Source organism: Oreochromis niloticus, linkage group LG22 (assembly GCF_001858045.2).
Source record: "Oreochromis niloticus isolate F11D_XX linkage group LG22, O_niloticus_UMD_NMBU, whole genome shotgun sequence".
Lineage (NCBI taxonomy): Eukaryota > Metazoa > Chordata > Actinopteri > Cichliformes > Cichlidae > Oreochromis > Oreochromis niloticus.
The window spans coordinates 12,728,961-12,747,189 of NC_031985.2; the positions used below are offsets into that span (position 1 = coordinate 12,728,961).

At 40.3% G+C, this 18,229-nt stretch overlaps 1 protein-coding gene and 1 long non-coding RNA gene across 2 annotated transcripts; both read left to right on the plus strand.

Moving 5' to 3' along the window:
• Positions 1–11,219: 11,219 nt before the first annotated feature.
• On the plus strand, positions 11,220–13,706 carry LOC112843617 (uncharacterized). Its single transcript, XR_003216089.1, has 4 exons — positions 11,220–11,462; positions 12,797–12,896; positions 13,259–13,342; positions 13,575–13,706. It is a non-coding gene; the product is annotated as an uncharacterized LOC112843617 (long non-coding RNA).
• A 3-nt stretch (positions 13,707–13,709) lies between these two features.
• On the plus strand, positions 13,710–14,910 carry LOC109196354 (uncharacterized; the record flags this gene model as incomplete). Its single annotated transcript, XM_025902564.1, has 4 exons — positions 13,710–13,756; positions 13,999–14,135; positions 14,257–14,350; positions 14,614–14,910. Coding segments are annotated over exons 2-4 (528 nt in total), but the record flags the coding sequence as incomplete, so codon positions are not given.
• Positions 14,911–18,229: the final 3,319 nt, after the last annotated feature.

Genomic DNA, 18,229 nt, shown 5'->3' on the forward strand with positions numbered 1-18,229 from the left:
CACTTTGGATGGAGCACGTCTCATTTTTAGAAATCTGGCCAAACTTAATCGACTCCCACAAAACGTGACTATCCAGAGTTGGGACCAGGAAGCAGGAAGCTTTCTAAGTCCGTATTAGTACATTATTAATAATTTAACAACAAATTGATTCACTCTGCCTTACAGAAAAGCTCAAACGGTGGAGTGGGTTCAGGGTGTGGTGTCAAGGGAGGCTGACCCACATAAGCTGACCTCCATCACCTAATCACGTCTCCCCATTTGAGTAGGTCGCCGGGATCTGACAGAGGAGCTGTATGTGGTGTGCAGCATGAGGAGCCTTTAAAAAGCTGCTGCAAAGAGAAATTTAGCCAATAAATGGGCATCCATCGTGCAAAGCTGTGTGTCGGGTCCTTTGTTTTATCATGGTTAGTTTAAATCAATCAACACTGCCAAGTCATAACTGAAAAAACAGTTTTATCTGTTGTTATCTATTGTCCCCCTGGGCCTTACTCAGAGTTTCTGTCTCTCAGATGTTTTATCTGATTTAGTGCTCAGCCGTGATAAAATAATTATGAGTGATTTAAACATCCATGTAGATGATGTCAGGGTTTCTGGGTCGTTGACCCAGTATTTTCAGTTCACGTTCACCGTTTCTCTACTGCCTGTTCTCACTTCCTGTTTTTCCCATGTCAGCTTGTGTCATTAGTCAGATTATGTTCAGCCCTGTACTCACCCGTTTCCAATCATTGTCATCATTCAACCTGTGTATTTAAGCTCCTCGGTTTCACCAGTTCTTTGTCGTGTCATTGATGTTCGTGTGATGTTCTGTTGTCGTCCCATTAGTGTTCTCTCAGTTCAGTCAGCCATTCAGTTATCCAGCCAGTCAGTGTCAGTTCACCATCTGTTCATCCATCCCTTATAATAAACCTTCACCAGTCTTCACCCACCTGCGAGTCCTGCGTTTGGGTTCCTTCTTCCTCGCCTCCACACAAAGCTTGACAGATGATAAAAATTACAGCCTCAACATGGCATTTAATCTGTTATTAGATTCAATTGGCTTCTTTCAAAATGTAAAAGAACACACCCACCACTTTAATCACACTCTAGATCTTGTTCTGACATATGGCATAGAAACTGAACATTTAACCTTTGCCTAATAACATTTAAATTTACAGTAAAGGATTACAAAGCAATGGGGAATAGATTTCACCAAGGTAAATGTCTTTTTGAAAGCGCTATAAGTAAGGTTAAGGATATAATTCATCCACTGTTATCTTCTTCAAAATCATGAGCCAAAACAGTGCAGAGCCGTGACCTAATTGCAGTTCCCACAAAGGTCGATTACCTTGTTAATCATTTTACACCTTCACTCCTCTGAAAAAGAAAGCCTTAAATAAGAAGTACGTGACTCCCTGGAATAACTCTCAAAAATGCACCTTAAAGTAGATAAGTCGTAAGTTGGAGAGGAAATGGCATATCACGATCAAAGAAGTCCTACCATTAATTAACTCTTCAATCTTAAATATGATCACTCTATCTCTATTTATCAGCTATGTACCACAAGCCTTCAAGTTGGCATTAATTTGGCCATCATTTGAACCATAATATTTTATTACAGCAATAAAGAATGCAGCAAAACAACATCAGTGGGGTTGGAAAGAGGCTGAAAACAATTTCAGGTCACAAACAAACCTCACAGGATGTAGGATTTAAGGTTGGTGAATGATCTGAACCTAACATTCAACTGGTTTGACCACACACTTAAGTCCCAATCACCTCTGCTGTCCCTGCCATCTTCTCTGGTGTTGTCTGTTGGAACATCAGCTTATCTACAGCTGAAAGGAAGCGGTTGGATAAGGTCATCAGGAAGGATGTCTCTTCAACCCAATGCAGGAGACAGAAGAACTCTGGCAAAAATAACATGAATTTTGGAGAATACTGCATTAAGCTGTTGCAGAACTGGAGAGCTTTTTCAGTGACAGGCTGTTGTATCCTGTTACACAAAGGAACGTTATCGCAGGTCCTTCCTCTCAGCAGCTGTTACACTTTATAATACCACCACTCCCGACAAACACAATAACTTGTTTACATCTCTGCTGTTGTTTGCACAGTTTTCAATTCTCTATAAATTGTTTTCTTATGTTTTAAATTTGCCCTGTGCAGTCTCTGTATAGTCTCTATATTCTTTACTTTACTTATGTGTGAATCTGCATGCACCCACCATCTGCCGCTTTGCTGCTGGAACACATAAATTTCCCCAGTAATAATGATAATAATGGATATTTTATTAATCCCATAGGAAATTGCTTAGTCCTCTGCATTTAACCCATTCACTTAGTGAAGCAGTGGGCAGCTACCAATTCGGCGCCCGGGGAGTAGTGCGTAGAGACGGCACCTTCCTCATGGGTAGGTCAGGGTAGCCATTCGGTGGTTTTGAATCCCCCAACCTTTCGATCATGGGCCAAACACTCTACCTACTGAGCTATCCCTGTCCCCGTCCCTGCTGCCACAGCCATGTGGAGATTATGAGTGAGGACCGAAACGCAAGCACTGGTTTGGAAGCGAAGAGTGAGCTTTATTTATATGTGGTGAAAATATACACAGAGAGTAAGAAATAATCTAAACTGGAAAAATCTAATAAATGAATCCCAAACCTAAGCTCACAGGAAGACAGGCAGGGAGAAACATACAGAGGTTACACAGCTGGGAGAAACCAAACTAAACGAGACAAGGGAAGCAAAACTAGAAGCACTGACATGAGACACTGACTTTCAAAGTAAAACAGGAAACACACCGAATTAACTCAAGATACCTAAACTTAATAGAGACCAGGGAGACAGAACACAGGAACCTGAAACGTGGGACAGGAGGGCATAGAGTAGACAACACAGAACACAGGGAAGCCACATAACAAAACCTAGGAACTAGTAGTCACATAACAAAGAATTAGAGAGCTAGAAACAGAAATAAATAGAAATAAACCTAAATACTAATAGTGATAACAATGTTAAAAAAAAAAAAATCAAAGATAAAAACTCAACAAAACTCAAAACCTGGTCACCGACCAAGGACCGAGACAATCCCTGTCTCCTGAGGCACAATAAAGGATATTTCTATTCTATTCTTTCTATTTCTATACTCATTATCCTGCAATTCCTCTAACAGCTACCTAAAGGAATGATCATCTGAGCTCATTTTTTTTTTCCACATATCCGTCAATTTTATTTTTGAGCTCTCAAATGTGAATTAGTCTTTACAATGACAGATTTACACACTGCTGCAAACCTGGCCTGAATCAGTGTCACAGCCTTTGTCCGGCAACACAGCACACGAGTTGTTAAGCAACTGTCTTTTTAAGAGAAACAGAGTGGCACGGAGAAGTCATTTCTTAAATGCCTTTTCTTCTGGCATCTAACGAAAAGTCTCAGAATTTCTGAAGGGATCATGAAAAGTTGATAAAAGTCTGACATTTTAAGGCTCAGTGGCTCCCTTTGAAGTGTGCCTGCCGGTTCTTTAACAGGGCGATAATCATGGACTCCTCACAGTTTTACTGCAGGGTTTTGAGCTACTTTAATCTTTGTTGATTATTGTTAGGAGGCTTTTCTTCCTACACAGACACACAACCACATGCCTACATACACATTTCTAAACACATTCCCATCTATGGATATAGAGTCACGGCTAACATATGTATCTGGTGTTGGTATACAGAGAGAGGCATACATTCATGTATAATTACTACTGAATACTGAAACTCTGAAGGAAAGGTGTGATCTGTGACCTTTGGAGCCTTTGTGTTCATTCAGGTGCCGAGATGTCTGCTGCGAATGAACAAGGGGCCTTCACCTCGTGCAGGGCATGTTAAGAGAAACATGTGGAGCTTTTTCATGTATAAAAGGAGTCAGGAGAGTCTTAAGGTTGTTTTCCTTTTGTAGCATGAGCAAAGAAAAGCCACCATACGTATTGGTATCTCCAACTGACTGGGAGTTTCTGTCTTTATTGATTATAATAAACACATCATTAAAAATTGGCACCACAAACCACAGACGTGCAATCTAATGACAAACGGGAAAGCAGATTTTACTGTCGGTTTTGCTTGTGGTGGCATATCGGCTTTGACGTGGCTGGCTTTGAGAAGCGTTGCTTCAGTAATTATACACGTCATTATGAAATATAAAACTTAAAATTGCTCTGAGAGGGTTGATGTGCTGCACGTTGCCCACCCTAATAGTCGGGCAACTGCAGTATTATTTAGGAGTTATTCCTTTAAGTGTGTTTGTGTGACAAAACTCAAGTTGAGTCGGTAAACAAAAATGATGAAAACAATGGATGGGAACGAGTGGCGCCAGGAAGACGCCAGTTGCGCAAGCTTGGAAACCATGTATGAGTGATAGTGTCGTGGGACTTTGAGATATTAATAGGCCTTTGAAAGGCTGAGGCACGGCTGGACTGGAACCAAAAAAAGGTCATGGTGGCCCGCTTTGATCACTTATACGATACGCGAAAGCACATGACATACCAGACGATATATGTGCACGTTTCGTGAGTTCAAAAATTTAAAAAAGGGTTTTATTCCCACCTTGAAGTGAAAGTGGATGTCAAAGAAGCACTGTTAGAGATGTCTTTTCAGTGTTTTATGAAAAATAATGTTTGTTCACACAATTTTGTCCAAAGTAAGACCTTATTTCAATATAGAAAATGTACACAATACTTTAGTTTTGTACACAAATGACACATAACTCTATAAGCTTATAGTATTTTTCTTGTTTTAAGTCTAACTGAATAAAATAAGTCTTGTAATAATATCCTATGTTGCACATTTTTGGCCCAGATACTATAGTGAAGACGTGTCCCTGATTTTTTTTTTTTATCATATTAAAATCGTATTTAATTGTCTAACTTTTTTCTGTTTTAATTCACTATTATTGTCTTAATTTCTAAACTATACCTCTGCTAGGGCTGAGGTATGTGATAGAGGGTGAACATGAAAGAGGATAGAACAGTCCCTTGTGATGCCCTGGTGACAGACACAATGCTGAAGTTGCACATTTTGTGGTTTTCCTGTCAGGTAATCAACACTCCAGGATACGAGAGAGGCATACATCAATCTCAGCTTATCACCCAGGAGGGTTGGCCTGATGGTACTGAATGCACTGGAAAAGTAAAAACACATGACCCTGGTTCAGGTGGGCATAGACATGACTGAACAGACAGATGATGGAGGGTCTGGTAAGTGAACTGAAGGGAGCCAGATGTAACCTGACCATAGGCTAGTAATTCCTCCCAAAAAACTGCTTAAAGCTTTAAATGTACTGCTAAAAACTCTAAATAAAAAAGGGTTTTGGTAGCCAACTGATTATTTATCAAACTGCAGGTTTGCAGTTAGTAATAGTGCTTTAATCTCAATACCAAGGTCAACTGTCACAAGCTGATGCTCTAAATTCATCATTGTAAATTATAACTTTGCTGAGTTGTCACAGCTACCACATATATAAGTTCTTATACTTTGAGCTGTGACAGGTCAAGGACTTTTCCAGGGTGTACCCTGCCTCTTGCTCCATGACAGCTGGGATAGGCTCCAGCACCCTTGCAGCCCTGTGCCACAAATAAATAATAAAATGTTGCAATTTTATATTCACTCCAAAGGTTAAACAATAAGTTATTTTCACCTCTTTGGCAGTTCTACTCTGAACAGTAGCACACTGAGATTGTACACTAGCTTGTGTTTTGGTTTAATATAGGTCACAGCATGTTATTTTTACACAGACAGACTGGGGCATATTTGAACACCAGGACCTAGAAACATTCACAGGATCAGCACTGGACTACATAAAGTTCCGTATTGAAAATGTGACCGTGAACAAAACATTTGGGTTTTCCTAAACTAAAAACCCCAGATGACCAGACAGGTCCGCACACTCCTCAAATCCTGCAATGCTGTCTTAAGGTCAGGCAACAGAGCTCTGTACAAGGCTGCTCGAAAATAATATCCAGCCTTTAAATCATGTTTTAAATCTTGTATCGAGATGTCAGATAGCAAGACAATGATAAGGTGGTGGTTGACATCGGGTCAATAGATGTCAATAACATGATTGGATGTCACATTAGAGGGGTGAGGAAGGGCGATCTGTCATGGTCCGGGTTGAGTGTCTAGTGTTTTTGCATATTTTTCCGTTATATCTCTAGTTCTGCTTCCCCAATCTGTCACCTCACGTGTGAGCCATCAGCAGCAATCAGTGGATTGGGATTTAAGACCAGCTCAGACTTCCACACTCTCTGCCAGATAATCTGCTAACCCATGGTGGTAAATTGGCCTTCACGTTTGGTTCTCTCTTAGGTGTTCCTTGTGTTAACCTCTTGTGTCTCCAGTTACCTCTGCCTTCAAACTTCTTCTGGTTTTACTGACGCTAGTCTATCCTGCCATCACGCAACTGCTGAATATTTACCTGCCTGCCCTCCTGCTCGCAGCTTACCTCCAGATCACTGCAAAAGAGAGAAAATGCCAGCCATCTCATGCCTTGACTTCACCTCATGCCTTGACACTCACCTGGGTGCCCTCACTAAAGAGCAAAGAAATAGTTAAAAAAAAAAAAGTGATATTGATATGATAGTGGTTAAGAAACTCATTCAGGCTATTTTAAAACAATTTACACACATCTGTCATCTCCAAAAAGTTGATTCTGTTCATCTGGACGTAGCGTTTTGTGGGAGAAACGTTTCGTCACTCATCCAAGTGACTTCTTCAGTCTCAGCTGACTGCAGGTTTCCCCAATCTTATAAACAGTACATTTGCAAAATGACTGAAACCAGCCCACTGAAGGAACAATGGGCTGTGAGGTCAGTTCCTTAATCTTAATTATGCAAATTCTCATGACCATTGATCAACAACCACTGACCAAAACCCACTGATCAAAGAACACTGATCAATGGCCATGAGTCCCATTCACAGAGAGTTGGGGAATGGCTGCAATCACAGCATTGTAAGATGGCGAAAGATGTACCCTTAGGCCCCCTCCTCGATTCAGAGATGGTCTTTCCCTTTTCACGTAAATGGCCTCCTTGACTCCGCGCTTAAACCAGCGTTCTTCCCTGTCCAAGATGTGTACATCCTCATCATTGAAAGAGTGTCCACTGGCCTGTAGGTGTAAATAGACTGCAGAGTCCTGGCCTGACGAGGTAGCTCTTCTGTGTTGTGCCATCCGCTTCGCTAGAGGTTGTTTGGTTTCCCCGATGTATAAATCCTGGCAATCCTCCTGGCACTTAACAGCGTACACTATGCTACTCTGTTTGTGTCGGGAGACCCGATCCTTGGGGTGGACCAGTTTTTAGCGCAGCGTGTTTTGGGGTTTAAAAGCCACAGAGACCCGGTGTTTAGAAAAAATGCGTCTCAACTGCTCCAATACTCCTGACACATATGGGATCACTACAGGTTTTCACTTGGGCAGCGGTTGTCCTTCTCTCCTGGATCGGCTGGAGCTTTCTTTAGGTGCCTTTCCACCTTTGACAAAAGTCCAGCTGGGATAACCACGTTTACTCAGGGCCTTCTTGATGTGCCGTTCTTCTGCCTCCCTGGCCGCTGTGTCAGTGGGGATGGTGTTCGCTCTGTGTTGTAACGTCCTGATGACACCCAGTTTGTGCTCCAGTGGATGATGAGAGTCAAACCTTAAATACTGATCCGTATCAAATTTACTTTCCTGGATGATTGAGAATGCATCAAGACATACATCTGTAATGTATCATTTCAAGCTGGTGTATTTCCAGACAGAATGAAAAATAGCAAAAGATACAACGCTATACAAATCTGGCAAAGAAGACAATTTCACAGGCTACAGGCCTGTTTCTTTACTGCCTCAATTCTCAAATCTTTGGAAAACAGCTTAACAACGACCTGAAACATGTATAAACAAATTACTCCCTGAGAGTCAGTATGGGTTCAGATGAAGCAGATCAACATCACTGGTAGGATTAGATTCAATGGAGTACATCACAAATTCCATAGACAAAAAGCAATATTTGCCTTGCTTATTCATAGACTTAAGAAAGGCATTTGACACAATAGATCATGATATATATTGATTTAAAAAACTGGAATATTATGGTGTCAGGGCATTAGTTTTAATTGGGTTGGGAGTTATTTAAGAGACATGAGTCAGTTTGTGATTGCTCCTTATATATGAACATTGCTTGTGGTGCACCCCAGGGGTCTGTTTTGGTCCCTAAATTCCTTAACTTTACATCAATGACATTTGTAAAGTGCTTCAAGTTTCAGCAGTGAATGGAGTGGAACTTAATGATTCTTATCAAATGAACTTAATGCTCCTTTTTTCTTAACCACCTCACAGAGCAACTTTATTGACCACAGAACCTCAGATAAGGTGGCAAGACATCAGTTAGAGTAAAGCCCTTTACACTAAAGTGCTCAGTGGCGGTCCTAGCCTGTTTGGCGTTGGAGGGTCTTCTTGCCATCACCCTGATCTTTAGCTCCCTCCACAGATTCTCAATTGGATTCAAGTCAGGACTCTGGCTAGGCCACTGCAAAACGTTAATGTTGTTGTCTGCTAACCATTTCTTCACCACGTTTGCTGTATGTTTTGGGTCATTGTCGTGCTAAACTGTCCACTGGTTCCCAAGGCCAAGTTTTTCTGCAGACTGCCTGATGTTGTTGTTGAGAATCTTCATGTATTGCTCTTTTTTCATGGTGCTGTTTACTGTGATTAGGTTCCATGGTCATTGGCTAAAAAAACACCCCCAAAGCATTAGGTTCCCACCACCATGTTTGACAGCGGGGATGGTGTTCTTTGGGTTGAAGGCTTCTCCATTTTTATGCCAAATGAAGGCAACATCATTGTGACCAAATAATTCAATTTTTGTTTCATCTGACCATAACACTGAAGACCAGAAATCTTCTTCTTTGTCCAGATGAGCATTTGCAAAGGCCAAATGAGCTTTTGCATGCCTTAGAAGTGCCTGGAGAAGTGGCATTTTCCTTGGTCTGCATCTGTGGAACCCAACAGTGTCCGTTGGACTGTCTGCCTTGAGACATTGCCACCAGCAGAGCCCAGATTCACCAGAATGGCCTTGGTGGTGATCCTTGGATTCTTTTTCACCTCTCTCACTATTCTCCTGGCCAACACAGGTTTCACTTTTGGCTTCCGACAACGTCCTCTGAGATTTTCCACAGTGCGGAACATCTTGTATTTTTTAATAATACTTTGCACTGTAGCCACTGGAACTTGAAAACATTTGGATATGGCCTTGTAGCCCATTCCTCACTTGTGAGCAGCCACAATGCACAGCTGCAGGTCCTCACTGAGTTCCTTTGTCTTAGCCATGAATGTCCACAGACCACCTGCAGAGAGCTGCTGTTTTTCACCTGTTGAGTTGATCAAAACAGCTATTTCCAATTAATCAGGGTAATTAGGATGCTTTAGAACAGCTTTGACTATTTGGAATGGTATGGAACTTTGGATTTTCCCAGAGACTGTGACAGTTTGTAAAGGGTATGAATAATTCTGGACATGATACTTTTTGCTCAAATGTAAATAAAAGCTGAGAAATATTTTTTTCCACAATGATGCGTCTTGCACATCATCTTATTATCTTTTGTGAGACACCTGTGTCATTTCCAGTCAAAAAATAACTTGCTAGTTGAGTAAAAGTAACTTTAAGTCAAAATTTGCCAGGGGTATGAATAATTATGGGCTTAACTGTATATGACCCTATATATGAAGAGAGAGAGAGTATGCATAGTATGCAAACGGCTACCAAACAGACATCATAATTCGTCATATAATGGGAACAGGACAAATCAACAATTGACACTGACTAATTAATATTATATTATTGTATATATTGTTTGGAGTTTAGTCTCTTACTGTTACTATTTTTACCATTTCTTCTTGGAGGAACTGTAACCCACATAATTTCCTTAGGGATTAAGAAAGTATTCTGATTCTTCATGTTTTAGGATACATGACCTGCCATTATCCAATGACACATCTGCTTACCTGTATCTTTTGCTCGTTTCTCCTTGTAGGAGCCATAATTAAATGTATTGAATTTTAATGATCACTGGTTTTCATTTGTTTGGTTATGGTGATGTGTAACGAGAGTCACGTGGGACATTAAGAGGGCGTTGTCAGTCTGGTTTGATTTTGACAGAGCAGGGCTGGGTAGCCGTAGTTTTTGTTGAACGCAGCACAACGAGTTTCCCCTTGTTGCATTAGAGCCTGTGATGTTTTAAGAGTTTGAATCGCGAGCTGATCACATTGCTCTGTAAACTTTTCAAGCACTTTAATAAACAAGCAAGCAATTCCACCTCTGGCATTATTGCGTACAGTTGACAGCGCATCAGGCAAATAGGCAGGCTCCACCCCCAGCCTCTAGCCACTGTGGAAGTCGCTACACTCCTCCTCTTCTTTTCTCTTTTTTTTAAACTTTAAAAACGGGTTGTGTGTGAGACTTTAAATCAACAAAATATAATATATACATTTTAAATTGTTATTGATCCCTTTACCCCGAGTCCTAAAGTGTATATTTATTTTCTTACTCTTCTTATATTTATTGTTTGTTTACTTGCACTGCTGTAACTGGAGCCTCGTCGTCTCGTCTCTCTATATACTGGACTGTATGTAGCGGAGATGACAATAAAGTTTACTTTGACTTCAGCAGCGAGCAGGCGCATCGAGGGCTCTCGCGCTCACTTTTCGCCTATAGAATTTCGAAAAAACATCGGTGCAAATTATAAGTCTGTATCATAATGTCTGCTGTTTTCGTGTTGTTGGTTTGTTTTTATTTTGTTTTATTTTGCAAGTTGGTTATTAGATGCTGCTCCAGCCACCCAGAGAATCCCCGCCGCCCCGACCTCTCCTCCCTGTGCCGCAAGCAGCAGGCGCACCTCGCAAACGGAGGGCGCCCTTACTCCCAGCAAATGGGCGATAGAAAACCGATCGGTGCCTATGACATTCCCAATATGCGCTGGCATGATGTCGGGGCAGCATGAGTACGAGCAATTTTTTTTTTTTTGCCGATGCCCGTGATGCCGCCCCCACCACGATGCCGCCCCGGGCAACCGCCCGTGTCGCCCGTATCTAAAACCGCTACTGCGCCTAAGTAGAGAGCAACGTTTGTCTGTGTTTTTGCTGAAAACCCTCCTGCTGTGATGAGGCAACACAGTTTTGGAAAACAAAAACAGTTTCTACTGTACATCCCACTCACAGCTTTGTGTAGTCACTCTACACAGCAAAATCCGAAGTGTTGATGTGAGTTAAAATTACTGGTGTTAAAAATTTCGAGTTGAAAAGTGTTGGTTTGAGAGTTACAGTAACACTAACGGTGCTGAAAAAGCTCTGTAGCCGGAGTTATTTCAAAGAGTCAATACTATAACACTCATTTGGAGTTGATTTCCACATCCGGGTTTTTCGCGCTCATGGGCATGAGGAGTCCGCCAGAAGTTTGCTGTCAAGATCGAGGAGGTTGTTCAGGTAAGAACTATACAACAAGACCTATGTTATTTTATCATTATTAAATATTGTAACTAACTAGCCTATAACATTATTTATCAGAAGCATGCAATATTTTCCTAATGTGGAGTGTATTCATCTGCGGTAAGAGATGGGATTCGTTAGCTTAGGTAGCTAAACTATCCTCTATAACAAGTTAATATTGCAGCGAAAATAAATGCGTGCTTAATATAATTCTCAATTCTAGTTAGTTCTAATGTCATAAGAGAAATGCTTTCCAGTGTTCAATGCTTATTAAATGAAACGAGGGAGGAGTTAGCTATCCTCTGGATATGTTAAATGTAATGTTAAAATTTGAATTTGTGGTAGCCTAGCTGGCAGCTAAGACAAATGCGTTTAGCCCACTGCTTTTAAGGGAAGCGAACATTCGCCTCAGAAATATCCTATTTAAAAGTGAACTAAACAATCACATGGAGACGTTCAAGTCAAGTTTTGGAAAGCGTCAAGATAGGCTAATTACACGTGCTACCAGCGAGTTTAGCAGTAGCCTAGCCTACAAATCTTTGAAGTGGCAGGGGGTTATGGAATTCTGTTAGATGTTAGTGACCAAGCAAGGCGCGCTGCGTTTGTGCATGGATTGCTTGCTAACGGTTAGGATATATCATACATGTTGTAGTAGGCCTAATCTAAGGGAACATTTTCCCCTTTTCTACAGTTTTAGTGAAATAGGCTACCATCCAGTGTTTAAGACAAAGCGGTATAACGACTGAGGGTCGTTGACGTCGCCTCCACTGATAATCCTAGCATGTCGTGTCACAAAACAACCACCACAAAGTAGCAACTAGCCAGACGGCTGTGCATGTGTCAGAAACTCCCGATATAAATGTAAGACTTGCACTCATTAATTTACAGTATAAGGGATATTTGTTGTCATAAGTGAAAGCGTGATGAAGGCAGGTGTGCGTTCAACAGGAAATTTTATGTGGATTATCATCCTGACATGGTTTAAACAGAGATGCTTTTCCCCAAGTAGGCTACAGCGATTTACTCGCAACATAGCAGAACTAAGTATCTAGCCTGCGTGCAGACGAGAAGATCGCCGTTGTCGTCTTATAAACATGTGGATGGGTGGATAATTCATTGGATGCTATTTCTGTGTACCCAAGTTCAGCTATTTTAGTGCGCAGGGGGAAGCCAAATTATGTTCCTGAGGTTGAAGTGGTCTGTCACCCCTTCACAGATCATCACACAATGTATAGCCTAATATTTTCTTAAAGTTGTCCGGATTTGTTGCCACTTAAGCTATGGTTTAAATATATGGTAAAAAATATTCTGTGCCCCCTTCTCTCCACCAGGTGCTGTTGTAAGACATGTTGCTGAAAGTGAAATACCTCAATGTAAAGAAGTACATTAAATTGCACGCAGGATTCACTTATCTAGAATTCATCAGTGAAGGTAAGATAACCTGGCAGAACAAAATTTGTTGCACATGTATCAGTTCATCATGTTTGCATCTCATCTATTTAAAAAACGAATTAAATGTTAACACATTTTATTTTAATGTGTGACATTAAAAACAGTACAGAGCAGTAGGCCTAGGCCTATATTGTTGCTGCAGACTTGTCTAGTTTAACCATTTTAAAGACAGGTAAAACAGCTGTTAATAAATATTAGCTAAATAAAAAAGTCAAAATTAGTTTTTAAAAAAGTTTTTCAGGCGTTTTAGGTGACATTATGCTTATCTTTTTGTAAAGCCAAAACCAAGTTTGGACTTCTGGATGCTGCTGACCTTGATATTTTCGATGAAACTGACACAGCTGTCGAAGAAGACATTTTTCTGGAGTTACTGGAGGCCCAACCAGACCTATGCCTGACAATACGTGAAAAGATTTCAGATGAAGGTAAATGTTATCATAACTTAAATTTTCAGAGTATAGCCCACTCAATGTAGAGCCAAGTTCTTTTGCTCTTGATGCAGATGACATTGACCTGTCTTCATGCAATATACATGACAGTGGACAGGGCTGGGTCATATTTGTATAGAATGTTGTCTGAACATGAACATTGAAATTGTGTTATTAATGGCATTGTGGAGTAGCCTAAAGAAAGTTAACCAAATCATCTCTCCCAAAGATTTTTGTCCTTTAGCTCATTCCACACCATCCTCCTCGGATACATTATCTTCCCTCACGGACACTATATCACTTTCATCAAGTGACAGTGACCTCAGGGAAAAGGGCATTCCTGCAGGCCGCAGTAGAACCAGCAAAGACAGTTCTGCACCAAATGTTTCTGTGTCAGAGGCTGCAAAAGAGGTAATTGAGAACAGAAAATGTCTTTTGTATTTTTGAGTTGACACCATTTATACTGTAGATTGTTATACAAATTGAAATTCAAAACATGGTGGTTCCCAACTTGCCCTGTATGAAAAATGTTAGTAGAAGTTAGTGCTTCTTGCTAGATATGTCTTTCACAGGTTTGTTGACATTCCTCTAAACTTTCACCTTTACTGACAAACAAGTTTTTATTGTTATTATTTTCCCTTTTATATGAGCAGATGGTTAAAAATGCCTTGACTAGGAAACCTGGTGGAGAGGAAATTCTTGAAGAATACAATGCCGAAAATTCACTGAGCCACCGCACCCGGCGGCAGCTTGTTAACATATTGGCAAGTGATATGACTGAGAGACATGGGTAAGAGTAATAGTACCTAATAAAAAAGTAAAGATGGGCCATATGGAATATTCTTGTAATGTATACTGCAGTAAAGACACATACTTCTGATTTAACATTGTCAATTGTATTTCCTCTATAGCAGAATTCCCTCCCGTAAGCAAAAGGAGAAATATGCCCTTGGAATAATTACACTCTTTCCCTCATTGAAGGATCCATTTTCTCCAAACGGCTATGTAAGTCATGCAGTGATTGTAAACAGCACATTATTTAGTTTTCATCATGGAATAATTACATCAGCTAAATGATTTAAAAGAAAAATCTTAATTCCTCTTTCGTAATAACTATTGTCATAAAACTGTATTGAAATTGTGGATGTTGTTTAACATGTATTGCACCTGTTACATGATAATAGTCCTTGGGTTTCTTTTTGCTGAATCTGCAAAGTCTGTAAGATCGCATTTGATGTTTATTTTTCATCTATGTTTAAATGTGACAGGAGCATTTCTACGACGGAGTGAAAGGCACTGGATATGTAGCGTGGCGCCTCAAAACCATGTCCAGGTCTACAACCAAACGGCCAGTGAAGGAAGTCCCAGTGCATCAAGAACAAGGGCCTAAGCGCAGAAGATTAGCAACCACATTGCCTCAGCAACTTGATGGAGATGCCTGCAAGGAGGCCATCTCATTTCTTGTTCACTCTCCTGATGAAGCAAGTGTATTTCAGAAGATGAAAATGACGTTCCAACATCGCCAGGATCTGGTGCATGATCCACAAAGAACTGCAGATGTCTTCAAACATTTCCACGCTTTTTGGATGTCAAAGGACTAGTAAGTCAAATCACTTGATATTTTCAACTGTTAATCCTTTTTTTTTTGTTTTGCTGATGTGGATGGCAACAGTAAAAGATGTGATCATTGGTCATCCCAGTCAGGCTATATCCCATATTGGTCAAAATCACATTGCAATGTAAACAATGTTGAGCACTGTCTTTATGTCCTGTGTGTATGATGAACAGGTCAATCAAGACTTCCTGCTGCTGTTTGGTGCTGAAACAGCCACCAAGTTGCTTGAGAAGTGGGACATGTCATTCAAGCCAAAGGTTATTAAAGAAGCCAAACAGCTGACTCAGTCAACTGACCTGTGTCGTTTGATAAAAGCTGCTGAGAAACCAACAGAGAGTGATGCAAATGGTAGGCGTCGCACCATGCTTGTTTGATTTTAATAATATTTATTTTTACCTGTCATTTTGAAATTGTTTTATAAATTCAACCATACACAGACTGGGACAGTGACATGGCCTCTCTGCTGCTACTCCTTCAACTTTTGCCACCCACAGCTGGACGAAAGAGGAGAACCAAAATAAGTCCAACTGATGCAGCACACAAAATGGTGCACTTTCACAAGGTAAATATGTTGTCTCACTTTTTAAAATCCTACAAAACACTTTTTCAGTTTTTGCACTTTTTAGTTTTCCTCTCCATGAAGTATGTGTCTTAGTATTTTGTAATAAGTTAGCAAGGCACATAATGTCAAACTGAATGAATGGTTCATACTCAGCAAGTATAAGCTAGGCCTATATGTCAATATCTCATTTGTTTTTAGTCATGCTGCAGCATTGATGAACACTTGCAAGCAAGAGATGGTAAACAACCATACATCCTCGCTGTTGGTCGAACCCAGAACAGCATTGACACCTTCTACATCGCAGTGGACAAACAGCTCATCCCCTGCCAAGCCACCAGCTCACTCAGTGCTTTTGATGAACTTTTCAAATCCCACTACGTGTTCAACTTATCTTACGACGAGTCACTGGTTCATCTCTACAGTTTTGTGCAGACCACCATATTCAACATTGATGCCACCTCAACAGATGAGTCACCACGTGTTCGTGAGTTGCGTGCCAAAATGTTGAATGAGAACCATGTTTAAATGTTTTATCTGTCAAACTCTGCATAGCACCAGTCAGGCTTTGATAAGTCATTTGCGACTAGGTCACAGTTTTTATCCAAGCACCAAATTTAAGTTGGCTTGTTCACAAGATGGTTGCAGCCGTCAGTTCACTACATATTCTGGTTTAAAAAACATTTAAATAGTGTTCATGATGAAGATTGTTGTCAAAGTGGTGATGCAGAACCCTCAGAGTCATTTCAAGCTGATTTTGACAGATTACAAGATACAGACATAGCAGTTGCAGGAACAAGTGTTACTCAGAGCCTAGAGGTTGGGTGTTCTGAAAACAATGGGTCAGGTCAAAGAATTAAAAAAAATTCTGAAGCAATTTGCACTAAAATTATTGGTAAACTCAATGGTAGTGGTTTGGCAAATAGTTTTGTGTCATCACTTGTTTGTGATTTGGAAGATTTTGCTGATGGACTGCACTGTGAGTTTAAACATAAAGTACTGAACGTTGTGCCAACAGAAAATCCTGTTAGATCTCCAGTGGAAAAATGTCTTGAGACTTTTGACAATCCAGTTGAGAAGTTCGACACTGAAGCTAAAAGAAAGTCATATTTCCGTGAAAAATGGGGAATTGTGGATCCAGTGGAAAAGACTTTAGGAATACGCTATGATACAAGGTTAAATAAAAAATCAGGCACTTATGACCAGGTACCAGTAAAAGACACTTTTGTGTACATTCCAATTTTGGAAACAATCAAATTTATATGTCGCAATTCTTATATTTGCGAGCTGCTTGCTAAACTATGTGTATCAAAAGAAGACAGATATGAAGACTTTTGTGATGGGAGTTACTATAAGTCTCATCCATTGTTTTCAAAACCACAGACTTCTTTGCAAATTCAGCTTTATTATGATGACTTTGAGACTGCTAATCCACTTGGTTCCAAACGTGGTGTTCACAAAGTTGGTGCAATCTATTTTGTCCTCAGAAATCTGCCTCCAAAGTTAAATTCTGCATTGATGAACATTCATTTGGTTGCATTGTTTCATGCAGAAGATGTGAAAAAATACGGCTTTGATCCTATTTTACAGCCTCTGATTGATGACATAAAGTTTTTGGAGAGCCATGGCATTGATTTACCCTTCTCATCTGAAAAGGTCCATGGCACTATATGTCAGATAACTGGGGACAACTTGGGGATGCACTCAATTTTGGGTTTTGTTGAGTCTTTCAGTGGACGTTACTTTTGTCGTTTGTGTTTAATTGCAAAACAGGATGCACAGAGTGTGTATACTGAGGATGATCCAAAGATCATCTTACGAGGGAAAGAACTTTTTGAAATGCACTGCAGTGAGCTGCAATCTGATCCTCAAAAGCTACATGTGTTTGGCTTAAGAAAGAATTCTACACTGAACACTCTTCAATTCTTTCATGTTTGCCAGAACTTTTCCTTGGACATTATGCATGATATTCTCGAAGGGGTAGCACAATATGAGATAAAGTTACTGTTGGAATATCTGTCAGACAATTTTCTGCCGAAACCTGCTCTTTTGTCACGGATCTATGCTTTTGACTATGGCTACTTGGAGAGCAAAAATCGTCCAACAAGGGTGAACTTAGACAGTAGTGGTAATAGTATAGGTCTTAACTCCATTCAGACTCTTTGTCTGATAAGAAACATTCCTTTAATTTTTGGTGATATTGTGCCAGAAGGAAATCAGAACTGGACTATGCTATTGCTATTGTTGCAAATAATTAACATCATATTCTCTCCATCTGTTACACATGGCATGACTGTGCTTCTAAAACATTTAACAATGGAACATCATGACTTGTTCAAATTGTTGTATCCAGGTAGGAACATGATTCCCAAACACCACTTTATGTTGCACTACCCAACTTGCATCAGAAAAATTGGGCCATTATTGCATGTATGGAGCATGAGAGGTGAGGCTAAACATAGGGTGTTCAAAGACACCCTTAAGAACTTTAAGAACATCACAGTGTCACTTGCCAAAAAACATCAAACATCCATAGCATACAAGTGGGAGACATGTCCTTTAAGCCATGTTGAGTATGGGCCCTTGAAATCATTTGATGTTGATAGTGAGGAAAATAGTGAAATGATCTCCCTAGGCTTGCCTGCTGTTGCAGAAGAGGCTTTCTCTGCTAATTGGGTTAACATTAATGGGACTGAGTACAGAACAGGAT